The following is a 26,934-nucleotide window of genomic DNA, read 5'->3' as shown; positions in this document are numbered from 1 at the left end:
AGAGTTTGTACATAAGAGTAACATGTATATTCTAACCCACTGGAAACCAGTACTTTATTATTGTTGGATTTGATATTTGGCATGTTACCTAGTATACATAATATAAAAAAATGTATATTTTAATTTTACAATTGTATTTAATTATGTCATTCGTGTAAGTATATGTGAAGCTTTTAACTTGTAGGTAATATTTTGAACTTTTTGAGGGTGCTCCATGAATAGGAGGAGTGAAGAGCAATTCTTTGTGAAGTTTAAGAAGAAAACAGTAACATTATATATGTTAGTTAAAGTTGTATGTATAGATGGTGTGTGGGAGGGTAGTGAGTGTCACATATGTTCTAAAAATTTGGTGAGGATTGAGGGAATACAACAGTGTTGTTTTGGAGTTAAGTTGGGTATAGTTGTCTTTCATCGATTTTAGTTTATGTTTTATGTGTTAAGGAAATAAGTATTGTTTTGTTTCAGCTGTAGAATGTGAATTGAGATAGTTGTCCAATCACACCACTAAGACAACATAAATCAGCTTTGTAGGCCAGTTTATATAAATTTATTTATATAATTTTTTGTGTTAAGGTTACAGAGTTGACAATAAATAACTAAATTGAATGCTAATATTATGAGGGATTTTTATTTTAAATGCTCATATGTACTAAAATGAATGTAAATAGATAAAATTACTCATTTTGTCCATATAATAAAAGTTATCTTTTATTTTCACTCTGTAAGATTATCCCTTTTAATCTTTATACATGTTATTTTCAATCTTTTTAAGTTTCTATTATTTAAATAGCAGAAACCAAAACATATTAAACACAATATATATAAAAACTAAAATAGATTAAAATAATATTTGTAGAGATTGAATAAATAATTTTTTAATATAAAGATCACAAAGTAGTAAATAAATCTTTTAAATATTTCATACATATCCTGAAAACAGCTCGTGTGTTATTGAGCGACTTGCCAAACGTTCTTTTAAGTAACTTAGTTTATTTTCATCTATAGTCTTTGATTAAAATATTTTTCTTGAATACTTTTTTTGAATTTTTTTATTGAATAAAAAATTATACTAGTTTTTTTATGTATTTCTTCTTAAATTAGATATTATAAAATATGACTGGTGGCGTGGATTTTGCCAAGTATTGATCACGCTTTAATGACCCAAGGGATAGAGTGTGTTGCGATAACGAATGCACTTCTGCGAAGTGTACACAAAGAAAGAAGAGAAATCTGAATTCAATGGCGCCACTTTCATTATCTCTGAATTTGAAATGGACGCCGTTGAATTTGAAGGCCACCGCCACCGCAACTAACAAGGCCACCGAAGTGCCGCTGCCGGAGAAAATCCGTAACTCGAGAATTCTCGTTCTTGGCGGAACGGGTCGGGTCGGAGGATCCACCGCCATTGCGCTGTCGAACTTCTGTCCCGACCTACAAATCCTCGTCGCCGGTAGAAACAGGTCAGTCACAGTGCCCGTGCGTCACACGCACCGCCTCTAAAATCGTGTTTGAGTGTAATTCTAACTCGTGTGTGCATGGCACGTGTGGCAGGGAGAAAGGTGAGGCTCTTGCCGCTAAACTTGGCGGCAATTCAGAGTTTGCTCGCGTTGACATCGACGACGTGAATTCACTGGAAACTGCGTTGAAGAGTAAATTGCTCTCGCTCGCTACCTATCTCCGTTCAGTGCCTAATGCTTATGAATTGGAATCGATTATGAATGTTGTAATTGTAAATGTGAATCTGTGCAGGTGTAGATCTCGTAGTTCATGCTGCTGGTCCCTTCCAACGCGCAGAAAGGTGTAGCGTGCTTGAAGCTGCTATAAATACTAAGGTAGCTTTTATTTACTAAGGTGTAGCTGATTTGTTATGTTTTTTATGCTGCTGTGCATGCATCTTCGCGTATATACATTTTAAATTTTTGATTGTATGTTTCTTGCCGCAGACTGCGTATGTTGATGTTTGTGATGACACGAGCTACGCATGGCGTGCAAAATCCTTGATGAATAGGGCGTTGGATGCAAATATTCCGGCTATAACAACTGCAGGAATATACCCTGGAGTTAGCAATGGTGCTTACCTACTTGTCAGCAGTGTTATTATGTTTCCAAATCAGGACCAGAATTAATATGAAAATTTTGCAATCACCAATTTATATTAAACTGTCGTGGATAGCACTTGATTATCAAAAGTAAAGCACTTCTACAAGAGAAAATTAGAAGAAGAAAAAATTAAATGAGTTTTTTTCTTAATTTAAAGTTAGCTCATGTAAGAGTTAAAATTAATAATTTAGAAAAATTATATGAGGGTGTTTCTGTTATAAAATTAATTAATGTATAACCTAATTTTAGCTTCTAGTACAAGTGAATATGGAGAAGTTTATTCAAACATACCCATAAATTGTTGATTCCACTTTTGTTTGTACTCAATTGTGTGAGATAAAGTATGTATTTGTAATTTTGCTTGACCAATCCATGCTGTTTTTATGGTGCGGCTCCATCCATAACTATTGGGTTCCTCCCTGGGTTCATGAGTAAAAAAAAGTTGAGGAGTAGAGATTAATTTTAACTTATGAGGGGAGAAGTTTTAACCAAATTGAGCGTATGGTGCTATATATACAAGATAGAGAGTGCATGCAGGTTGGCAGCAATATTTTATGTGACATTAGAGCAGATAATGATTTATGGTAAATGAAAATCTTGTTTCCTCTGCTTTATTTTGGTTGCTAACACTTCCAACAATTTTATAGTCATGGCAGCAGAGCTAGTCCGTGTAGCAAATGAAAGTAAAGATAAGCCAGAGAGGCTAAGGTTGGTGGATCTTCTCATATAATTCTAAAGTGTATGATTTCTTATTTTAAATACAAATGTATTTTGATTGACATGTCATTACTTATCTTACCATCATATGTTGAATTCCTTGATATGTTATGCCTAGACATGTTAGATAATTGATGACGAAATGAAACACATTACACCTCAAATACATCCTTAAAGTCTTATGTTATTAAACTATTTACATTGTGGTATGCAGGGAATAGATTCTTTTACTAATTTAATGCATATTTTCTCCTATTATCTGCTGAGGTGTAATAAGCACATCCGGAAATATGGTAAAAATAAAGAATCCAAAAATGACAAGAAATATATTCTTGTTTGTTTATTTTCTGAGCTTCATGTTGATTCAGCACTTATAAGCTACTATGTCAACTCAGATTCTACTACTACACAGCTGGAACTGGTGGTGCTGGTCCAACCATATTGACTACAAGCTTCTTGCTTTTGGGAGAGGAAGTAGTTGCATATAACAAAGGTTATTGTCTAAATAGCTTGTACTAGTTGTTTATTTTATCTAGATTAAATTACCATTTTGTTTGTAGGATTAAATGATGATGCTGGAATGTTCAACTAGGAGAGAAGATCAGAATGAAGCCATATAGTGCAATGCTCAAGATTGACTTTGGAAAAGGAATTGGCAAAAGAGATGTTTATCTATTGTAAGTTTTGATGATATATAAGATGATATATAAAAAGCATTGGAAGTCAGAACACCCACCGTAGGAAACAAAAGTCATAGTGCTTCATGATCATGCCTATACGATAGATTGTCCACAAAAAATTGATTTAATTACCCCTATATATTTGCTTTCTTCAGAAATTAGGATTCCACCTCAATACATGGTTTTCAGGAATTTACCGGAGGTTAGCAGTGCTCATGAGATTTTAAGAGTGCCAACTGTAAGTGCTCGATTTGGAACAGCACCATTTTTCTGGAATTGGGGGATGGAAGCTATGACAGCACTTCTTCCTTTGGTATGCTCTTGATTGATTTGGACTAGTTGTAGATAAGTCTAATTGATAACAATATGCATGAAAATATTCTGTCCATGTAATATTTCCTTTGATAGGTCACTCCCTCTATAATGAAATGGAACTGCAAATTGTGATGCATCATTAAGAAATATTTTCTTCAAACTTATTACGAGCTTCGGAATGTCCTGAAACCTAATGTTATGATGCAAACAAAGGAGGATTACAAAGACAATAGTTAGTTTTGTAGGTAATTTAAGCATTATAGTAACCTTAGTTGATATTTGGGAGCTTTGATTCAATTTATATGCGCTGCAATCAGCTACATCCTTTGGTAATGCACTATGTAATATTTGAGCCTATGCTATGCAATTCTCCCTTTTAAGTGATTTCATTTTCAAAAATTGAATTTGTGCAATCTAAATTCTTTGGCAATGAAATCTAGGGAACCGTAACCTGAAATACCAATTTGCAAAACTGAAACTCTGTCTGCTATTTCAACTATTCCTACAAAACAGTATCTTATAGAGGTTTCTTATTCTCTTTCAAAATATATTATCATGAAAATAAATCATTTACATTATCTTTTTAGTCTACTTTCATGGTGGTATCTGTTTATTTTGATAATATTATGTTAATAGCAATGAAGTTCATGTAGTACACGGAATAGACCTGTATAAACTTGATCAAGCTGTGATTTTTTCTTTCGACATTGAACTATAATTTTGTTTCAAAAAGCATATTCCAAAACAATGTGATAGTTTTTTGAACTGAATCCGTATTATTTACTGCATGAGTTCTAATATCAGTGAGATAGTGGTTCAGAAAAAGTGTGCTAACTGCAAATTCACAAAAAGAAAAGAAATACAAGTGAAAAAAATAAGAGACACTGCAGGAACATCGAGTATTCTGCTCCCTCCGACCCAAAACCTCATTCACAATTTCCCAACCTTTTCCTCTCCTGTTTTCTCTTTTATCTATTCCCACTATCAAGTTGTTACAATGCACCCTCACTGTGCGCTGATCACACTTGCACACTAGTCACAACACAACAACTTCTATCCAATGCTGTCATTCCCCTTCCTTGATACTCTGCACCTAAGTGCAAGATGATCTATCAAAATGCTATTGGGATGATAATCTACAGATTTCCTTTCCCTAGAAATTAATAAATCTGAAGTTATTTTTTTTAGTTTATTGTTTGTAGAAAGCTGTTGAATTTTAGTATCAACGTTTGTCAAAAACCATACTCCGGCGACGTGGTGTTTGATTATTTTTAAATTTCATTTGGTTTGATTAAAAAATTTTAGGGCTAACATCCCTCCTCTCTCATTTTTGCCTCCCTTGAATAGTAGGCGGGGGGATTTGGACAGTGAATTACATTGTCCCCAAAAAATTATTTTATCTTTCATATTTACCATTACTACATGAATAAAAAAAAAATCCCCATTGCTATTTAATGGTATTTATACGGCCTAACACTAAATTATCCATATTTTCCCTCTTCGATCAAATAAGAGGACATTTGGCAGTCATCCTTTCCCTTTTCCTGAATCAAACGTAATAAGAAGACCTCTATTCCTCTCCTCTCCCCTCCCTCCCCCACTATTAAAATTGCTCTGCCCCTTCTCTAATTTGAACCAATAGCTACGCAAAAACATAATAGCAAGCTTTGGAAATATAAAAGCAAAATTAGGAAGAGGAATGTGACGAGAAAACAAAACTTGAAAATCGAATTGAAGATTATGTGGTTGATTAATCTGCCAGTGACTTGTGATTAAACATGCAGGAATTTCTGAGAGACAGAAATAGAGTACAAAGTTTGGTTCAGTTGTTTGATCCTTTTGTAAGAGCATTGGATGGGATTGCTGGAGAACGCGTATCAATGAGGGTGAGGGGAATGCAAAGGGTTAAACTATTACTCGTTTAACCATATTTTTCTTCCTTAAGTCATGTAGTTTTTGTTATAATATTAGTAAAGTGCGAATATAGACTGATTATTTACGTTACTCTCCCCTCCTAATGGGTAGGTTGATTTGGAGTGCGCAAGTGGACGCCATACTGTTGGTATATTTAGTCACAAGAGACTTTCAGTGTAAGTTCTCCTTTTCTCTAATTTTTTGATGAAATTTTGTGCAAAGTTTTAACTATGCTTACATTAAGCTAGCTTCTGTTTTTTTTTTGTATTGTGTCAATATATTATTTAAGGGATGTCTTTTTGAAATATTTCTGCTACAAGCTTTTCATGATTTTTGCTTTTTCTAAGTAAAGAATATCTAATCTACACCTTCATTAAAAAGAACAAAATGCAAGAAAAACTGGTTGTACACTCTCAAGAAGGGAAGGATAGTTTTTAATATATAATCAATAGAATCTTAGAAAATTTTCTTGAGACACCTTATTAAAGTGTTAAAATAAAGAAATTAAGTTTACTTAGTATCCAAGAAAATACAAAGCACACAAAATTTGAGAAATGATAAACAATATGTTGTACGAGTTATTTATGCATAAACTAATTTAATTTATAAAAAAATTAATTTCAATTTTTTCTTATTTTTCTCTTAGTGGAAAAATTCATCAGTGTGTCCTTACGCTACTGATGTGAAGAAGTTAATGAGATATTTAGGGTGAAGACATGTCCACTAGTAATTAATTAAAAAATCTTCGGTCTCGCATAGATAGAACTTATAAATATAAAACTAACCTTGTGTTTGGAAAAACTTATAGGGAACAAAATATTAAATTAAATTTCTCTTCTAAGTTAACTCATGTACTTAATTTTTACAGAAGTTCTTATCTTGCTTTTTTCAAAAGATAAGGCACTTATTGGTTTTAGCTAATAGAATAACTGAATTTAGCTTATGGAAAAAGTTTATCTAAACAGGATCCTAAACCCATTTTTTTTCTTACATGATTCATTCTACCATCATTTTTATTTGAATAAATAGTAATTGTTACTGTAATCTAATCATAAAATGGTATGCTTGTTGATTCTTATAATTGTTACCTTAGAAATCAGACTATTGTATGCCTTTTAAATTCTTGGTCTATCCCATTTCTACAATTTTACAGCATGAACAACTGTCAGGAGATACTAATCTCATAAACCTGGAATATAATTTCTTAGTAATGACGAATGCACTGTGCACGTTTTTCAGATCTGTAGGAATTTCAACAGCTGCTTTTGCACTTGCAATTCTTGAAGGAAGCACTCAGCCAGGGGTTTGGTTTCCTGAAGAGGTATTTGTGTCCACTTCTCAATTTTATTTTATTTTATATTTTTTGCGATCTAAAATGGAAATATAGACCACTTTTTTTGCTAACAAATATATGACAATTTCATCGAATTCTACAAGCAGCCTGAAGGAATTCCTATTGAAGCAAGAGAAGTTCTTCTCGGGCGTGCTAGCCAGGGAACTTTTAATTTTGTAATGAACAGGTAAACTTTCTAATCTTAGTGGCCGTGTTATGCATGTGTTATGCATTATGGTGACTTTGGAAACGTTAACAATTTTTTTTGGGTTTATGAAAAATAAACAGGTCACCATGGATGGTTGAAACAAATCCAAAGGAGTTTGGGTTAGGAATATACTTATAAGTCAGTCTGCCCGTACCACAGAAAAATTGAAATTTAGTAAAATTCATTTTATTGTACTGCAAGGCCGTAAGTGTATTGTTCTTGAGACATCCTTCATTTTCATGCCTGTACGAGATGGACTGATATTTGGATTTGTTAAAAAAGAAAACAGAATTTTGTCGTCTGTGATTTTACTTTACCAGTCTGTGATTTGTTAAAAAAGAAAAGAAAACACAATCCATGACTAGGAATGACAATATTTATTCTCTAAAACTCTAATAAAACCTAATTATCATTATAAAAAAATTATTAAATAAAAATTAATTTTAAAAAATTAAAACAATTAATTATTATTTGATTAAATTAAAGATTATTTTATAAATTAAAAAAATTATTGATAAAGTAATTTTTATTGTTAATAAAAATTTATAAAATAATTTTTAAATTGATATGTAATATTAGTATTAAAATTTTAACTACTTATTACTTTATATTCTAAATTATTATTTATTAGTCTTTTTAGAGTCTAATTTAGAATTTAAAATATTAGTAATTAATTTAAATACTTATTTTAAAATCATTTTTTTTAATTTTTAAATGAATATTTAATTATTACAGTGACTAATTACTTTTTATCTATAAATTTAATTATTATTTAATGATTTTTTTCATAATGTATTAATTAAAAATCATCAAAGGTTACTTATTCATATTTTGATGAGTCAAGTTTATTTTGAAACTAGTATAAAACATGCATATTCAACATTTATTATGGTGTAAATTTGTTAAATAACTTCAAACTATGCATAATAGATTTCGGATTACTTTATAGTATAGTTTTTGTTTCTTTTAAAAGCATTGGTTGACTAAATGTACGTTACATGATATGAAGTTTTACCAAGTATAAATATTTCCCAGCCTTAACTAAGAAATGCTAAGTCGAACGTGTTAATGAACATTTTCTACACAAACCCAACTGGGCATGGTAATTACAATACCTGTAGTGGTATGATTTAATTTCGTCTGTACATCTCAATATCAACTTGCGTCGGTAAAATTTACATGTCTAGAAAAAATACCTCGCTCGACCATAATGCAAAATTTTCAAGCTCTGCTTTTAGCAGCCAAACTTAGAAGGTCATGGTCAGCTGTATAAAAACAACTCTGATCGTCGTGTCTTTCTCTCTTCCAAAGGCCAAATGAGCCAAGCATCTCCATCTGCAGAATTTTGTATATATTGCACCTCACATCACCTAAGTGGAAGGATCAATGCAGCAAATAAATTGAGAAGGCTCAATGCAGCGGATAACTTAAAAGGCCACATTTAAAGAGTGAAATCCTGATGGGATTAACAATCTTATTTCCTGCTTGATCGGGCAGCTTCGGAGGGTCGAGTAGATGAATAACCATAAGATCTATAAGCCTCTCTCCACTGTCTTCTGCTGCTTTGTTCAAATGGGTAATACTGGGCATCTACATTGTTTCTACCAATAGGTCCATGCCGTTTCTTTAAGGAATTCCTCATTTCTTCTTCTGCGTCATAACGAGCCCGCTGCATAAATGGAATAATACGTAAGCATAGTACTCTTAAACCTTACAAAATTTTACTATTAAAAAATTATTAAATAGAAACCAATTTTAAAGACTAAAAATAATTAGTTGTTATATTGATTAAATTAGATATTATTTTAGAAATTGTTATTAAATTAGTTTCTATTATTGATAAATAATTTCTAAACTAATATCTAATTAGCTACCAAAGTATTAACTACCAATTATTTAGATTCTAAATTTGATAACAAAAACCTTCACAGCTAATTAGATGTCAATTTAAATACTATTTATCAATAATAAAAACTAATTTAAAAATCAATATTTTTTTAATCTCTAAAATAGTATCTAATTTAGTCAATATAACAACTAATTATTTTTTATTTCTAAAATTAGTTTCTATTTAATGATTTTTTTTTGTAGTGTTTAAACGACTTTCCTTAATCATGGGAGTTTTTCTACATTACAAGGGGGAAATGCATACATACTTACAAACATTGCAATAAGTAATAAAACTACAAGCACATTAAAGTCTTGCTGATTCTATAGTAAATGGAGAAGCAAATCAGTCTTTCTTTTTCTTTTTTAACTTTAATTTTACTAGGCTTGTAAGATTTACTTATCTATCGCTGTTGTTGATGCACGTTTATTATTTGACAATTTCACAGATTTAGTATATTACACCACTCACATTATGACAAGATATCATCAAACTACCTTTTTTCTATTTTCATCCAGTATCACGTTACCAAGAAAGAAAACACATCTAAATTTGCACCATTGGTCCTTTGCTGTAATATTTAGAACACTGGTAAAAAATTGGTTTCTATCTAAGGAAACAAACTTGCCAAAATCCTTTATGCTAGGTATAAGCTACTGGTCATTGGTAGCTGTTACGTACCTTGTTTTAAGGAAAAGGAACTTTCATATGACATGATGCCAAGTATCTAAAACAAATCCTAGTACCACTAGATGGGATTGACCACGAGGATTAATTGACACAATTCCGCAAAAAACCAACCTTCTAACTATATATAGAGAAAGCCTCTCAGCGACATGATTAGTTGAAAATATATAAAATACCTTGGCAGGGTCTGACAGGACAGCATATGCCTCCCCAATTATTTTGAAAAGCCTATCAGCATCTCTGTGTACTTCTTCAGCAATAACCTTCCATGTCTGATCATCTACATTGTCACTTTTGGTCAAAGACTGGCCAGCCTACACAAGAAGATAAAATGTTAACCGATTGATTACTAACTAGTATGAGCACCAAACAAAGTGCACAATCAAACAACCTTGTCGGGGTGGTGTCTAAGTGCAGCTTTCCGATAGGCCTTCTTGATTTCAGATATCGAAACAGATGGTTCAACTCCCCTGCCATCATAATATCAGTTAGCTGATATCCTTAAACAAATGATAATATTTCCCTACATTAGCAGCAAATAGGTTTTTAGCTGGCATTAGGTTTTCTGTCATAGATGAAAAACAACTTGCCACAGATTGGTGTCAATTTACAAACAGAAGTTTTATTCAACACAAAAATGAGACAATTTAGACTACTAGAAAAATGGGGTTAATTAATATATTATCAATGATAAGATAAAGAGGTTTGATTATTACAAAATGAGGTACATATCGAGAGGGATCTCCTTTCTGGCTTCCTCTTCCACTTCAGAAAGGTGAACACGATTTTGTTTCAAATCATTAGAATAATTAATTGATTTATCAGATATTCCAAGCTGATTGGCATTGTCCTCCACCCCCTTACTAAGAAGACAGACAAGCCTCCTCAGATCACTGGCTGCTTGGGCATAATCTCTGATCATCTCATACAGAGTTGCACGTCTAGAAAGTGCCTGCAAGAACACGAAAACATTTTTCTCCTATCATATAAATTTAAATCCTAAATAAACAACTCCTTGAATAGCATCTAAAAATAGATATATTTGAAAATGAAGAAAAATTAATATGCATTATTACTCTAACAGAACATAACACACCAAGCTAAGACTACTACTCTCTGATAGATCTAAACACAATTATAACATCTCAAAAGATAAAGAGAAACCTTCAAATAATTTCCATCAAGAGCAATAGCTAGACTGCAATCTGCAACAGCATCAGTTATTTGACCTAAAGCTTTATAGGCAGCTGCACGATTACAATAACAGACAGCTGCAAAAGGACGAGACTCCACATTACATGCCAAAGCAGATGTATAGTGTTCAACGGCTTCTGCATGCCTTCCAGCTTGAAATGCTGCATTCCCTGCAGTCTACATATGAATAGATTTACACCAATCCTAATCAAAAGCAATTTTCATTTTACAGGAAAAGGACAGAAAAACAAATGAATTCAACTAACAAAAACATCTTAGAATACGACATGAATATGGCACTTCATTTCCTTTCTTCATGATGGAATAGTTGTACTCGAAAAGAGTACAGAAACACAAAGAAAGAGGACAAACTATCAATTTAAAGGAAATTAGGGTAGTGTTAGTGTATGATGGGTGTTCAGACGGGTTTGAACAAGGTGTTGATGTACTTAGGTGTGTTAATCCAAATTCCATAGTATACGAACATAAATACCCACAGAGTGCCTAAGGATCTATCTGAGGCTGTGCGCTTTACAAAAAAAGTAAATAAATCTCAAATAGAGCAGTTTCCGTGCTTCCCTAAAAACCTAAAAATACAAATAAAAACGAGAGCATGAGCAGAATGACTGCCACTAAAAGCAATAGCTAGCACAGTCAGTAGTATAATTGATGAAATAAATGCTTGTAGGTAAAAGATTTACACTTCTAATAAAAAGTTCATTTTAAAAGTTGAACTCAACTTTGTCAAAAAGAGTGCAACTGGAATAAAATAATGTACTCAAGTAAAATAGCTAAAATAACGATTAGCTCACAAAACAAAATAGAAAAGTATAACTTTGAAACAGTGGAAATGTTAGGAATCAAGTATTTAACAGACAATAAGTACTATAAATAATCAATATAAAGATATCATGAAACAACATGAGCCAACCTTATGATGCAAGCGCTCACGTATGATAGCAGCTAGTGGTATGAGTGAATCCAAAACCTTGCTTCCACTCCTGCAGGGAGAGGATTTAAGGTGATGACTCTCAAATATTCACATTTTGACTTTCCCCTTTTCTTTTCTTTTCTTTTTACATTCGAGGAGGAGCAGAGTAGGGTGAATGCGTCACGGGTTAGTAATACATACTTGTTTATGGCAGACATCTTTTCCTGTTGTTGCTCCAGCAAAGAAAGACCCTCTTCAAATTTTCCTAAGTGAAAGCAGGCTTTAAGCATCATTGAGCATCGCCAAATTCTGAAGTAGAAACCTTTTGAGAGTTGTGAATTATCCAGATCTGTGACTTCGCCACCAGCATCCAATGGACAGGCATTCTTCTCCGCGGAATCAAGGGTCTTGTCACACAGGTGAATCACCTCGTCATATCTACAAAGCTGATACGTGTAGCAAAAGTTATCCAACACAGACACAACTGGAAGAAATTGTTGCACAAATAGATTCATGCTGAATTTTGAGATAGTCATAAATTCATAATCTAAGCTTAGTGAAATTCCCTCTTATTATAAAAAAGAGTCACTAACCATTAGCAGAGCCTCTGCTTTCATTTCGAGCAATTTTTCAGAGTATGAACTTATCATTAACGCCTCATTAATATGTTCCAGTGCTCTCTCTGCATCAGAGGATGTCCGTCTAAGCAAAAGTTGAGCAGAATGATTGATGACATCTGATACTTTCTGTCATATGCATTGAAAACATAATCAGATCAGAAAGTGAGGGACAGACATTCACATCACATACATTTAAAAATTTTATAAATTCAAAAAATATCGGGATCTGGTTATGATGAATGGAGAAGGTAATAAAAAAATCATTAACAAAGGTTTAAATACATTTTTGGTCACTACATGAAAAAGTTTGCAAACAATTTCCTTGAAATCCTGCCATTTTCACAAATTATAACATCGTTAGCAAATCTAACCTGGCTAGTGAATTTCTGACAGGGCTTATTATGTGTGATAAAGCTCTACACATTTTTACATTTCAATCCCAATACATAAAACATTTTTCCTTTTGTTCCCCACAAGAAAGAATCTCTTAAATTAGTCCCTACACATACCTAAAACATAATGTGAAGGCAAAAATAAGGGTCATACAACAAAACAGAAACAATCCATTACAACTATATATACATAATAAATCTGAGCAAATTTTACCATGGGTTTTGACCTATAAAATGAAGACATGCAACTAAAAAGCGGACTTCCACTACTCTGTCCTATAAAATTTCAATGGACTTAGCCCTCAAAAGTGAGTCCACATTCACTCCTTTTGATCCTCCATAATGAGTAAAACCTTACCCAACTCTGAAACACCATTTTCTCATCACAACCTCCATTTGTGAGTGTTAGAGAGAGAAGAGAAAGCTCTCTTTTGTTCTACTCCTTCATTTTATAAGCCAAAACTCATGTCAAATTTGCTCATTCTTAACTTGTATACAATTTTTTTTATCAACAAAAAGATTGTTTTGTTTTGTTGCACTGTGCTTTTTATTTTCCTTCATACTGTGTCATGTACAGGAATCAACAAAAAAATTCAGGCAGGGACCAAAATTAAATGATACAGTACATTTAAGGATCATAATTTTAAAATGTGTAAAGTTTTCGATCATTAACCATCGGACTTGCTCTCACAATGTCATAACATTAGAGGACAATTCAAAGAATTTATTTATGTCAAGGGACTCATTTACAAACAATTTTCATGTTGCACCCAAATAAAAAAAGGTTTGCTATAAGGATAAAAAAAGATTTATATTTACAATCATAAAGGCATATACCAGATACATGTTTTGAGAAATAAGAATAGAAAACCGCAGCATAGGGATCACAATTTTTGTAAGATATGGATTAAGTGTGATTCTCATTTCTTTTGAATGGGTTTGGTTAAAAACCCCATACTTTTGTATCTTTCTTTTTTAAGGTATTTTCTCTCATGTGGGGGGCATATGATTGTCGGATTTTGGGATGCTAACCTAGTTTAGATTCCAAATTTCCAAAGTGATGGCTAGCATGGGAATTAAAAAAACTACTTATCTCTTAAGTAAGCTAAAAAATCAACCGTTGAAATAAATATATGTGGCCCAGGGACAAGTTCTTTAAGAGGTTTACAATGAACCAATCATATCTACCATTATCACCGACATTGAATCCCTCTCGTGTCCTTTTCTCTGACCTCTTCCTTCTCCCCCATTGATCCTCCTACCCCTACCTCTTCTCTAAAAAAGTAAATCAGTGACAAATCTGCAACCACCTTCTCTCATGATGCTACCCTCTTATCCCTCCCTTATCATCCACGGTGTTCAAACGATCCATCTCGGTGAATCTTCTATTTAAATTTTTCCATGGTAGAAATAAAAGAAAAAAAAAATACAAAATGCTGTTACCAGAACTTGCCTCCGCAGTGGCAAATGGCAGTTAGAGGAACTCTTGGGATGGGAGGTAGATGGTGAAGGTGTAGGAAGACACGATTCAGTGTGTGAAAGATGTAGGATACATGTGAGAAGTAGACTAATCTAAAGGTAAATAATACTGGTTCACCGTAGATCACCTTCAAAAGTGATCCATACGTAGCATTCACCATATACATACACATACACACACACACTGAAAACTAATGTACTTTAAACCTTTGAAAGATTTACTGCAGAAGGGTAACAATAAATTCTATGCCAAACCAGTTCAGTCTAACAGGCTTCTGATTTTAACTCATTGCAAGGGCAGATTGTAGCTAATTAAAAACCATTAACCAAAAAAAAAGAGCCTCCAAAATATTTCAGGTTATCTGTCAAAAATATATTATAATCAGACCTGTGCCTTTTGTAAGCCATCAGAGGCTTCAACAGCAATTTTCCGATCAACACAAACATCAGTTCCGGATTGCAAGCATCTTTTAAAATTCTGTGATGCACCTTCAACTTCTCCCAGAGCAAGGTAACAACTTAAACAACAATGAAAACAAAAGGACCTTAGGTATGCAATCATCCATCACGATACATGAAACTTTAGACATAAGGCACCAGTATGCATGGTGCCGAACACTAAAATGTATTTCCTGGTATGCATTCCTGTTATTAATAAAATGTATTTCCAAATATTTAAATAACAATCAGGCAATAGATGCCAATTCCTAAGGGCCTGAGAAACATTTTCTATTTTCAGTTTTAATTACAGAAATGCCACCACCATGATTTAACTTGTTTCCTGTTTTCAATCATTTGTATAGGAATCGTGAAAACATTTTTTTATTGTTTAAAAACAGGAAACAAAGGGAAAAAGTATGACATTTTGTAATTATAAGTGAAAGCGGAAAAAAAAAAATCAAACCAAATGACCCTTAATGTTTCACACTTTAATTGGGTTCTCTCTTTTGATCCATTCCTTTTTACATCATGAATCATTACACCCACTTTCCCACTAGTATTATATACACTAAGGTTTCACTCATCCTGCATGAAACTGAAAATTCATACAACTTAAATCATTGTGTACAAAGGGAGTCTGAAGAAACAGAGGAAACTTACTTTGCAGCTCTAAGCTGCACCTTGAGAAAATTTTGATCTATTTCAGCAGCCATCTTACAATCTTCCAGTGCATCTCTCATCCTACCAAGAGACATGTGTGTGGCAGCAAGGTTGCTGTAACATAGCAGCAAAGCCCTGAGACAGCTACGAGATGCTTCTACTTTCGATACACAACTAAGTCCTTGTTTGTAACAATTCTCAGCCGCAGAAAGATCCCCCTTTTTATAGGCTTGGTTTCCTCTGATATAGAGCATATTCAGTATCGTGAATGATAGTTGCAATGTTGGTAAAGTATTATGCATAATCACAAAATCCATTTGTGTGTGTTTGCAGTAAACATTGGTATATTGTACTCTATTTCAGCATACAAATCAGAAGCAATTGTAAAATGCCAAGCCTTACATAACAAGCAGGTGACTCACAAATTAGTAATGGAACTATCAAATATATATACTCACCGAAGCCTCCACTTTTCACAGGCTTCCTGAGCAGCAACGCTTGCAACAGAAATAGAAGCATAAGTCTCCTTTAACCCCTTCTCCTCATTTTCATTAGAATCACTTGTTTTGGGCTGAGGAGAGGATACTTTGGGTTTTAAACCTTGTCCTGAAGTGAAAAGAGATGAAGTTCCAGAAAATGGAGTAAATGCCACGGAAGATGATGAATAAGGAACCTTTATGTTTGGTGCGTAGTTGTAAGAATCGTGAGCAGCACTTTTCTTTTTGAGATGTCGTTTTGGACTACATGATTGAGTTTCAGCTGAAGAAGCAGCAGCGAATGTGAAGGCAGACTCACTTGCTTTTCTTGAACTCAAAGCACTACCGACATGCAACATTCTAGCACTATGGGCTTCGGTTTCTCCTGATACACCAGCCCCGTCACTAGTTATGTCCACTTGATCATTGGCAGACTTAAAGCTTTCAGTTTCAACCCCTGAAATTGACTCATCCTTGGGGTCTTCAACACAACTATTTGCACGCATTTGATCCTCTGAAGTTTCCTGGTTTGTATCTGTGCAGGCAACATCAACCTCATTTATATTCAAGCTCTCTGTTGCGGCAATTAGATCTTCGTCAATGGGATCAACAGATGATGTTGGTACTGAATCATTAACTGCAGGGTTCTTATCAACACTACATAACTCCTCGGAAGTCAAAGAACTTTCCCTGGACCTTTCATTTTCAGCCAGCTTTTCCTGATATGGTGACACATCCATCGGTGAACCCTGTGGTTGGTCCTGGGGAACACTTTCCTTCACAACAAAACCCTCTCCCTGCCATCGCTGCGTTGAGCTGTAATGCTTCAGATTTTCTCTACTTCTATTCATTCTCATTTTGCCACTTTTTTGTTTAAGTTTTCCTTCTTTGCCAACTTTTGGTGCTGGTGTTTTAAACTCAACAAAAGACGACCCTGAACTATCTTTCTTACCAGTAAACACAAATCCCTCTGTCTTGCTCACTCCAACAGGCTGAAAGAAGGGCGAAGCCGACGCAGCACTATGTGACACCCCACTATCTTCAAAAATAACTTGAGCACCACCACCACTAGCACCACCTCTTCGGTCCATTGCCTCCGCAAAAGGATTGCACAAATTCGGTTCAACACCATCCTCCTTCTTCTCCTTAACTAGGTTTAACTTCTCCATTCTCCCCAACAAATCAGCTTCAATTTCACATTTTCCAAACGTAGACACATTCTCCAAACCAGGTTTACCATCAACTTTACTCTTGAGAACATTACTACCAACAGAGTCATTCACATTCAGATTCTTCAATTGACATAAAACTTCATGAGTTGAGGTCTCAGTAGCAGCATTCTTACCTCTTCCTTTCTTAATGTTCAATTTCTTCCTCAGGTCACTCCGCAGTTCTGGTTCGTTAAAACCCGGTCCACCTTCGCTTACAATCTTCAACTTGTTCATCTGTTCAGAGACCGAGTTTTCATTAACACGCGAAGAAGCATTAGCGCCGAACACGAACTCACCGTGGCGTGTGGCGTCGAAACCTTCGCCGATTTTGAGATTCTGGAATCGATCGCCGATTCCCGAAGCAAAATCGTGGCTCGCAAATGCTGCATTGGCAGCAGCACCGCCGCCAAACGGATTGAAAGCGGGGGCGTGGTTAGGCTTCCGAACCTTGACGAGTCTCGGCCGGGACAGGCCCGAAACGGAAGAGGTGCTACTGAACGTGAAACCTGAGGTTGAGGTCGTCGCGTTCGCGTTTGCTTTTGGATTCGAAAACCTATTATCGTCACTGGCGTTGGGCGATTCCATTGGTTGGTTCGGTCGTTTTGGATTTGCGATAATCCGAATCAAAGCGGAGAGCGGGTGGCGCCGCCCTAGTGAGACGGAGCAAGACGCCGGAGACGCGTCGGAATCATCGGAGTGGTGATTGAATCGACGATTCTTCTTCGTCGGGTTTCGGCAATCATTGGAACGCAACGCAACAGAATAATATGGTCTAAATTCAAAATTAATTGGAACTAATAATTAGTGATTTTTTCTTTTTTTTTTCTCACTCTTTTCTTTTTAAAAATACAAATATGAAAACGTGTGCTCCAATTCTATAAAGTCTTCTCTGTTCCTTCCCAATATTTTTTGTGGACTTTTTACGATGAAACAAAAAGAAAGTGTTAAACATTTGCAAGATTTTGTCCTTACACTTGTGTAACATCCATAAACCCTCAATTAATATCTTATTGAAAAACAACCACTTTTATATGTACACACTATTAATTAATATCTCAACTAACCATACATTAGAAATTGTTGTTGTACTATTAACGTTTCACATAGTTGAGAGTTGAGTTTAAAAACAATTTAAATATAATTTTTTTTAATCCAATTAAATCTTTTTTAAAAATAAAATTGTGATGGAACATCAACTTTCAAAATATATAATATCTCAAATATAATGATCGATCTTTGGGTAACAATAATAAATGATATACCTTACTCTTTGGGATGCGTGTTATTTATATTATTCTAATGATCATACCTTGTTGGGCCCGTTTATCGAGGTGGATACCGCTTGGGGTTGCATTACCTAATTATTAATGATAGATTAACTTCACTGGTCTTGGTTTGAGCGTTAACTGTAACAGGAGTCGGCCATCGGCCAATTTCCCATGGTATGGGTCGGCCATCGGTCAATTTCCCGTGGTCTCGGTCGTCTCCGCCAAGTGAGTCGTCGGCCTCGTCATCTTGGCCAGATCTCTCAAGACTCGGCCAGGTTCCCCTAGTCTCGGTCGGGTAGACTCGGTCTCGGGCAGCCAGGTAGGTCTCGGCCTCGCCTATACCGATACAGATATTATCTTTAAAATTTAAAATCGTGTATTTATTATTCATCTTGATATATTGATATTATGATAAAACTATTTACATATATCTAACAACAGAATATGCATAATAAAATATTTTTTATTCTTTGTGTTTTCTCTTATCTGAAAAGTGTCACTTAAATGAAAAAAATTTAAAGACTAAGTCTCATATGTCTATTTTATTTTTACTTTCGTAATAATTATCAGTTAAATGAAAATACACCAGAAAGAATTATTTGTAAAACAAGATATGTAAACTCAATATAAAACATTTCTTATTATATACTTATTTTATATTTTAATGTATCAATAAATTGTTTCTAACTCTAACTGGTTACTCAAAAGTCACGTTCAAAACAAAAACTTACTTGCATTAATTCCTTCGTGATTTCACCAACTTAACTCAATAAATTTTTACTCCAAACCTTAAAAGTTCAACCAATTATGACCATTATATTATAGGGTTTATATTTCTAATTGCTGCCAAAATCCAAATTATTTTAAATGAAGTAACTTTCCTTATTTGTCATGTCAATGCTTCATAAGAAAATGGAACAAAGTTTATGAAAACTAGTAAAATGGATATATTCAACTCAAAACCTAACACATTACTATAAACCTTAATTCCTAAAGAGTATACTCAACTTAAATAACTGTTACATGCAAACAAAAAGAGGAGTAAAACTAGGTATATAAAAAGGAGAAAATGTACTCTAAGATAATATTAATGACTTCAGATTGTGCTAACTTTATTGTCTTCCATTAAGTGACTTTTGATTAGAGAAAATAAAATCTCAAGAAATTTTAAAAAAAAGTTAGATAAACAAAATTAAAGACAAAAGTGATTATATAATAGTTAGATAAAAAAAGTTAGATTTTAAAATATTATATAGTTTAAATTTCAAATTATATATTAATGACTTCATCTCATGTTTTTATTAATTATTTTTCGTTAAATTTGAGGGTTTTTTAAGTGAGGTTGTTTCAGTATGGTTAATATATAGTCTTGCATTACTTATGAATCAATGTTAAGGACAGTTTAAATACATCTTCTTAAACCCTTCGAAGTGTTTTTAAGGATAAAATCGTGACAGAATATTGACCTCCAAAACAAATAATATCTCGAATGCGGTGATTGATCTTAGTAATACTATCTCTCATACTTGAGATCAGATCATTGTTGTCGTCTATGGGGATCGTAAACTCTTTCCCTTAATTCTCGACTGAGAAACTATTGTTCAACGTGACGAAGTACCGACTTAAAAACAAACAATATCTTAAATACGACGATTTATCTTTACGATGTTCTCTTTCAAACTTGAATTCGAAACATAGTAAAAGTTAATTTGAATCTCCTTTATAAATCTACTACTGTAAGGATAATAACCATATATAGATTTAGTATAACCATATATAGATTTAGTATTGTACCCACAAAAAATGGTGGATTAAATAAATCATCTCACTTTAAATTAAAACAGTTATTAAAAAACATCATTTTATATATTTAACAAAACAGAATATATGTAAATTAAGATTTCATAATTAAAGAAAAAAGTGAAAATATCACCCACATATAATAAATTAAAAAAATGTAACTAATTCACTTCTCAATAATAATTAATTCCAAAATTTTCAAATTTCAATATTATTTTTGTCCACTCTAAATTTTCATATAATACATATAAATTAAAGTATTAAAATTTGAATTTAACATTATTTAATAATTATGTGTATTTTTTTAAGTGAGTTTTGATCCACTGAAAAAGTTATTAGATTTTTACATGGTGGATCGTATTATGCCACATGTCTAGGTTTTTTTTGACGAATGGTACCTAACTGTATTTGTCACCGTGATCTTTAGGCCTTATTATGGGAATATTGTGTGGCAATTTCTTCTTGCACCACCCAATTGATTGGTACCCGACGAACATTTTAAAACTCAATTGTACCATTGTCTTGTTTATTTTGAAAAAGCTTGTAGGGTACGCTGATGCAGATGATGCCCTCAAACTTTCGCACAACAATGGACGACCTTCGTGCTCTTGGCTTTGTCTTTGTTCAAGGGGTCCTTCCACTCAACACTACGTTGTTGCAGAAATGCCAACCAAGGTGCAAGGATGCGAACACTTGTGCAAGAGATGGTGTTGGGTGCGATAATGGCAAAAATGAACTTGGGTGTGTGATTTGGTGCAAAAATCACTAAACCCTAATTTCATTTTCATTAAGGGTAATTCAGTACTTTCACAAATGCAATTGGGTGCAAGTCCAATTTGATTGGGTGTAAGAAGAATTAGCCATATTGTGTCGGGTCTTTCAAATAGAGTTGTTGGACTTGTGCTTGGGCTTAGTAGAACGACTGAGGTAATTTCTTCCCATACCTCCATGATTTCTTTCTGTACCTTTATAGAACATGTGAAATGATAATTTTCCCCTTTTTTTATCTTTTTTATTGACACCTTCTTCCCTTTTTTTTTTGGATTCATACATTTTGAATTTAGAATTCAAAAATACAAAATTCTATTCCAAATTTTAGAATTCAAAAACCATTTTTGAATCCAGAAAAATACTTTTAGAATTCAAAAATACAAAATTCTATTCCAAATTTTAGAATTCAAAAATCATTTTTCAACCCAGAAAAATACCTTCATCAATCATACTATAAACCCAAAAAAAAAGTCAAAATTATAATATAAAATATTATTAATATAATAATAATAATACTTCATCAATCATTCTACCTAATAATTATATCTGTATTTCTTTCCCGTGCGATGCACGGGTTAGTAACACTAGTTTGGAATACAAATTTGTATTCTGAATTTGTATTCTGTATTTTCTTGGTTCAAAAAATATCTTTTGAACTCTAAATTTTGAAATACAAATTTGTGTTTCGAATTTTAGAATTTGAAATAGTTATAGAGTTCAGAATGCATTCCAAACTTTAAAATTTGGATTTTGAATTCTAGAATTCATAAAGTTTATGGATTATACAAATCGAAAATGAAAAAAAAAAAAACTTGCACCTTTTGTTAAGGGTAATTTTAGAATTAAAATAATTATGAAGGTGTAAAGAAACATGAAGGTGGAGGAAGAAATTGTCAAGGGTTAATGGCATTTGATTGGTAATCTTTTCTTCCTACACCTCCATTATTACTAATTGCACTTTCATACTATCAAGAAGAAGAAGAAAACATGTGCATAATAACATTAAGAGGTTTGATGCACTGGGAAAGGAATCATTTGAAATTATACAATTTTTATTTTTACTTTAAAAAAATAATCTTACCGTATAATACACGAGTGATTGATACAAAGAAATGATGTAGTGGTATGTATAAAAGTCTTAGTGTGGCGGCAATTTTGACACATTAGAGGCTAGGTAGTGCTATTTTAGCTGATTACAGGTTTGAAAATACGCACGGAACTACCACCGAATCACTGAAGCTGCTTTAATTCAATAAATAATTTCATATTCCAATTTTAAATATATTGTACCATATGGTTGTGATCAAGTCGGAATTCAATCACTAAAAAACATGTCTTATCGATCCACTTAACTCAGACTCAATCCAACCGATCGTGTTTAGGGTTTAGGGTTCAGGATTCAGGATTCAGAGTTTAAGGTTTAAAATAAGCATTATTCCATGTAATATATACTACACTCATATTTTTAAATACTCTCACTGACTTCATCTTCCAAGTTTTGTCAATATTTTTACTGATTTGATCGTCGTAATCTTATTAATAGGTAAAACTCGTAATTCTCAAACATTTTAAAACTTTAATCTTAAAAGGTTAACCCGAAAACTACCTTCTGCTGGAGATTTATTGCAAGAAGAAGTAGATTAAATATCTGAAATCATATCTACCGTCTCTAACAAAACAAGTGAACACAAAACTTCAAAGTGAAAGAGTCTTGAAACTTGAGGATGAGAAGAAGAAACAAAAATGAGTGACGTTTGAGGTTGTCTTGTTACAGGAACGTTAGGGTCACGTTGATGGCTGAAAACGAACCTATTCGCAGACACATTCACGTATGTTTAAGAATGTTCAAAGTCATCGGCGACTCGGCATAGTTAAACCTCTGTTGTCTTGTGAAAATTGGATTGCATTCGAAGTGAATGAGTAGCTCATCTTTAATTATAGTTTTTGGTTTTCTATGGAGTGATTGACGGGGGCACAAAAAGTCTTGATGACGCTTAGTGATCCAAGTTTTGCCCACTCTTCACCACTTTGCCTATATAAATAGGTACTCATTGTGCACCAAAATATTATACCTATCAGTTAGTGTTTAAGAGCTTAGTTTATATATAGTTTTGTGAGTGTAATCGATTTACAAGTTCTTCTCAAGAGCCATGTCTGCCTTATTGCTGCTGCTTCTTGGAGTATTATCTTCCACTGGAGTACTGCTTACTGGTTTATATTTCTTCTCTATTTATTCTCAATCTTACATAGATGCAAGTGTCTCTATTGTTAATTATCTCACATCACAAAACACATTAGCATTCAAATTCTTCTTTTCTTTCACCATATGAGTCTCCATATATGACAAAAACATGAATATAAATCTCATTTTATAAGTTGGTTGAATTATACTTAAAGTTTATTTGAGACTAACTGGTTGAGATATACTTCAAGTTCACTTTTGCACTTACTCATATACTATGAAATGTTATAATTTATAGTCGAGATCTCCTAACATACCCTCTTTACACTAACTCATGCGTAGGACTATATATTATGGATGATCCGACAGATGTTCGACAATAGATGGTCTGATAAGACCAACAAACTCTCACTAGAATAAACATGAAATGAATCTCACGAAGAAGTGAATTTTAAGTCTAACTTAAACTTATAGAACTGATATAAAGTGAAGTTTGTATCCAGTTATATACTATAAAATGCTATGAATTTGAAACAATAAATTAGAGTAAAACTCAAATTAACAACAAAGAATGATATCTGTTTCAAAGTCAACTATTATAACAAGTGCACCACTTATGCATAGTTACTTAATTTGGTTCAATATCAACGTGTGGTGATGCAGGGGTAGAATCTGTGGGTGTGTGTTATGGAGGAAATGGAAACAATCTACCAACAAAGCAAGCAGTGGTGAATCTCTACAAATCAAACGGAATTGGCAAAATCCGTTTATACTATCCAGATGAAGGTGCCCTTCAAGCCCTCAGAGGTTCAAACATAGAAGTGATACTTGCTGTTCCTAATGATCAACTTCAATCTGTCTCCAACAATGGAGGTGCAACAAATTGGGTCAACAAGTACGTGAAACCCTATGCAGGAAACGTGAAATTGAAGTACATTGCAGTTGGCAACGAAGTTCACCCTGGTGATGCTCTAGCAGGCTCAGTTCTTCCAGCACTTCAAAGCATTCAGAACGCAATTTCTGCAGCAAATTTGCAAGGCCAAATCAAAGTCTCCACAGCAATAGACACCACTCTACTGGGCAACTCTTACCCACCAAAAGATGGCGTTTTCAGCAACAGTGCAAGTTCATACATAACTCCAATCATAAACTTTTTAGCCAAAAACGGTGCCCCACTTCTTGCAAACGTGTACCCTTACTTCGCCTACGTTAACAATCAACAAAACATTGGTCTTGATTATGCCTTGTTCACCAAACAAGGCAACAACGAAGTTGGGTACCAAAACCTGTTTGATGCACTGGTGGATTCTCTGTACGCAGCTCTTGAGAAAGTGGGAGCATCAAATGTGAAGGTTGTTGTGTCTGAGAGTGGGTGGCCATCACAAGGTGGAGTTGGAGCCACTGTTCAAAACGCAGGAACGTATTACAGGAATTTGATCAAACATGTTAAGGGTGGCACCCCAAAGAGGCCTAATGGACCCATAGAGACTTACCTCTTTGCCATGTTTGATGAAAACCAGAAGGGTGGTGCAGAAACTGAGAAACACTTTGGTCTCTTCAGGCCTGATAAATCACCAAAATACCAACTCAGTTTCAATTGAAACAGTGTCTTATTACTGATCATGAACTCAGTGTTATCAGAATAATCATTAGAATAAGGGTGTCTAATCATATATATGTAATGGCCCAAAACTATAATTATAAATAAATGCATCTCTTCATCTTTATATGTGTATCTAAATGTTTTAATTTCTTGAGTTTTGTGACTTTGGTTCCTTGCCATCAACGTCGAAAATGCAGCAGAGTGTTACTAACTGATGTTGATAGAGTTCGTCAACAGGGTCTCACCATGTATATTAAACACAAAAATTCATAATAAAAAATCTGAAAAATAATACTTATCTAATCTATACATATTAATAAATAATTATAAGAAAATATTATATAGAATTATAGGAAAATATTATATGTAAATTTATTATACTAATGATATTGTTTTTTATAAATAAACCCTAAATTAGAAAGTTTGTCCGCACATGTATTTTTCTTTATAAAAAATGTGAAATATCTTAAACTTGATTTTTCCATCGCAATTAAGACAAACGTTTTAACTATTACGAAGAATCAAAGAAATATTAGTTCTAGTAATAAATGCAGCACGCACAAACCAATGTAGAATCGCATTTAAGTCATAAACTAGTAAGACCAATCTTTTAAACTTTTTCGATTACATGTGTAATTCCATAAAACTCAACAACCAAAGTCGTCTCAATAATAAAGAAAAATCACTAATAAACTTTCTCATACTTCCAAAAAAATACTAACACAAATAACTTTTGAACTTAATTACTTAGAGTCTAAAATTAAATAAAATTTAAAACACTATTTGTTTAAAAAATTGTTATCTTGAAGTTGAAATTTTGACTATAAAAATATATATTTTTTAACCTGATTAGAAGAAAGAAAAAACTCTTAACAATTGGTTTCTAGTAGTATTATCTTATCATCTAAATTGAACCTTTCGATCCAAAACTCGAAACTTGCAACTTTTTTCAAGTCTAAACTTGAGTCAAACTCTCCTAGTTAAATCCAACTGTTGAATTTTAAAAGTTTGTTATAATTTCCACATAACATACAAAATTCAATAAATGAGTTTGTCTATTACATTAAAATTGAAAAATGTTATTTTCAAAACTACTTAATTTAATGAGCCAGTTTAAATCGTCCAAAGTTTTCCATCTCATCATATGTATTTTAATAAAAAAAATAAAAATGATTTTACTTTATCAATTATAATTTGAAGTAATTTACAACTGTGTTATAACATGAATTGTCCGTGTAAACATGTTCACTGGAATAAAAGACTAATATAATAAAAAAAATCAACTCATTAATTATATATATATATATATATATTATCTTAAATCAATAAATTTGTTACATTCTAAATGAAGTAGTTTACTTATTCTAACCGTTTGAAAGTCACAAAATGTATTTTGTAGATTAATATAAGTTATTATTTGATTAAATTATAATTGAATCAATTAAGAATATATATATATATATATATATATATATATCAAATAATTAAATGAATTAGATTTACATAAGTTTTGAATCTTCAATGTATAATCCATTTTTTAGCATCTCATAATATTACTTTTTTCAAATTATATATATTATAAAAAAATTCCGTGTAGGTTTTTTCTCCATTTATTTATACAATTTGCTTTATCCTTTTTTTTAATGAAATGTTAGAAAGCAATTTTTTTTCTGAGTAACAAATCATCAATGAAATAATACAAAGTTCGCTAGTTACAAAATTATTAGCAAATAAATTATAAATTATTTCAAGCAGCAAAATTATAGTTAAAATGAAGTATAAAATATAATGTGTCTTCAAACAATTTCATAACTCTCTATTATGTAGTGCAATTACTTCGTAGCATGATAAAAAAATGTTCAAAAAATAAAAAAATTATTTAAATTAACAAAACCACAACCAAAAAATAAGAAAAGTTTGAGTAATACAACTATGATAAAATAAATTATAAATTATTTTAAACAATAAATTATAGAAGAAATGAAGTACAAAAAATAGTAGACCTTATTGGATTTCTAACTGTTGTGATTTTCTTTATTTATTTGATTTCCTTCAAAAACATAA

The 26,934-nt window shown here is 32.8% G+C and overlaps 3 protein-coding genes across 3 annotated transcripts; 2 read left to right on the top strand and 1 right to left on the bottom strand.

The window, feature by feature from the left end:
- The first annotated feature begins 1,122 nt into the window (after window positions 1-1,122).
- Window positions 1,123-7,568, top strand: LOC137825192 (uncharacterized). The gene is made up of 13 exons (XM_068630866.1): window positions 1,123-1,460; window positions 1,552-1,649; window positions 1,750-1,832; window positions 1,944-2,070; window positions 2,748-2,808; window positions 3,213-3,310; window positions 3,410-3,494; window positions 3,687-3,810; window positions 5,597-5,698; window positions 5,838-5,902; window positions 6,966-7,047; window positions 7,167-7,246; window positions 7,348-7,568. The coding sequence occupies exons 1-13, from the start codon at window positions 1,240-1,242 to the stop codon at window positions 7,403-7,405; spliced, it is 1,284 nt and encodes a 427-aa protein (XP_068486967.1). The 5' UTR covers window positions 1,123-1,239; the 3' UTR covers window positions 7,406-7,568.
- A 736-nt stretch (window positions 7,569-8,304) lies between these two features.
- Window positions 8,305-18,142, bottom strand: LOC137822454 (TPR repeat-containing thioredoxin TTL1-like). The gene is made up of 11 exons (XM_068627343.1): window positions 16,018-18,142; window positions 15,560-15,799; window positions 14,847-14,976; window positions 12,561-12,713; window positions 12,169-12,413; window positions 11,968-12,037; window positions 11,007-11,213; window positions 10,559-10,794; window positions 10,234-10,312; window positions 10,019-10,156; window positions 8,305-8,936 (listed from the first exon to the last, which is right to left on the bottom strand). The coding sequence occupies exons 1-11, from the start codon at window positions 17,829-17,831 to the stop codon at window positions 8,742-8,744; spliced, it is 3,507 nt and encodes a 1,168-aa protein (XP_068483444.1). The 5' UTR covers window positions 17,832-18,142; the 3' UTR covers window positions 8,305-8,741.
- Window positions 18,143-22,815: 4,673 nt separating this feature from the next.
- LOC137822449 (glucan endo-1,3-beta-glucosidase-like) lies at window positions 22,816-25,002 on the top strand. The gene is made up of 2 exons (XM_068627338.1): window positions 22,816-23,296; window positions 23,931-25,002. The coding sequence occupies exons 1-2, from the start codon at window positions 23,236-23,238 to the stop codon at window positions 24,866-24,868; spliced, it is 999 nt and encodes a 332-aa protein (XP_068483439.1). The 5' UTR covers window positions 22,816-23,235; the 3' UTR covers window positions 24,869-25,002.
- Window positions 25,003-26,934: the final 1,932 nt, after the last annotated feature.

The sequence above is a fragment of the Phaseolus vulgaris genome, chromosome 11, assembly GCF_000499845.2.
Source record: "Phaseolus vulgaris cultivar G19833 chromosome 11, P. vulgaris v2.0, whole genome shotgun sequence".
NCBI classification, from domain to species: Eukaryota; Viridiplantae; Streptophyta; class Magnoliopsida; order Fabales; family Fabaceae; genus Phaseolus; species Phaseolus vulgaris.
The sequence above is the reverse complement of the archived record's forward strand: the minus strand, read 5'-3'. Positions and strand labels throughout refer to the sequence as shown.

What these genes read in the sequence shown, in the direction of transcription:
- LOC137825192 (XM_068630866.1), top strand. Translation starts at nt 1,240, where the DNA reads ATGGCGCCACTTTCATTATCTCTGAATTTGAAATGGACGCCGTTGAAT. An exon ending in ACTGGAAACTGCGTTGAAGA is followed by an intron (nt 1,650 to 1,749) that starts GTAAATTGCTCT and finishes GAATCTGTGCAG; the next exon opens with GTGTAGATCTCGTAGTTCAT. An exon ending in ATACCCTGGAGTTAGCAATG is followed by an intron (nt 2,071 to 2,747) that starts GTGCTTACCTAC and finishes ACAATTTTATAG; the next exon opens with TCATGGCAGCAGAGCTAGTC.
- LOC137822454 (XM_068627343.1), bottom strand. Translation starts at nt 17,831, where the DNA reads ATGGAATCGCCCAACGCCAGTGACGATAATAGGTTTTCGAATCCAAAA. An exon ending in AAGCAGAGGCTCTGCTAATG is followed by an intron (nt 12,414 to 12,560) that starts GTTAGTGACTCT and finishes TACACGTATCAG; the next exon opens with CTTTGTAGATATGACGAGGT. An exon ending in AAGATGTCTGCCATAAACAA is followed by an intron (nt 12,038 to 12,168) that starts GTATGTATTACT and finishes CTCTCCCTGCAG; the next exon opens with GAGTGGAAGCAAGGTTTTGG.
- LOC137822449 (XM_068627338.1), top strand. Translation starts at nt 23,236, where the DNA reads ATGTCTGCCTTATTGCTGCTGCTTCTTGGAGTATTATCTTCCACTGGA. An exon ending in CACTGGAGTACTGCTTACTG is followed by an intron (nt 23,297 to 23,930) that starts GTTTATATTTCT and finishes GTGGTGATGCAG; the next exon opens with GGGTAGAATCTGTGGGTGTG.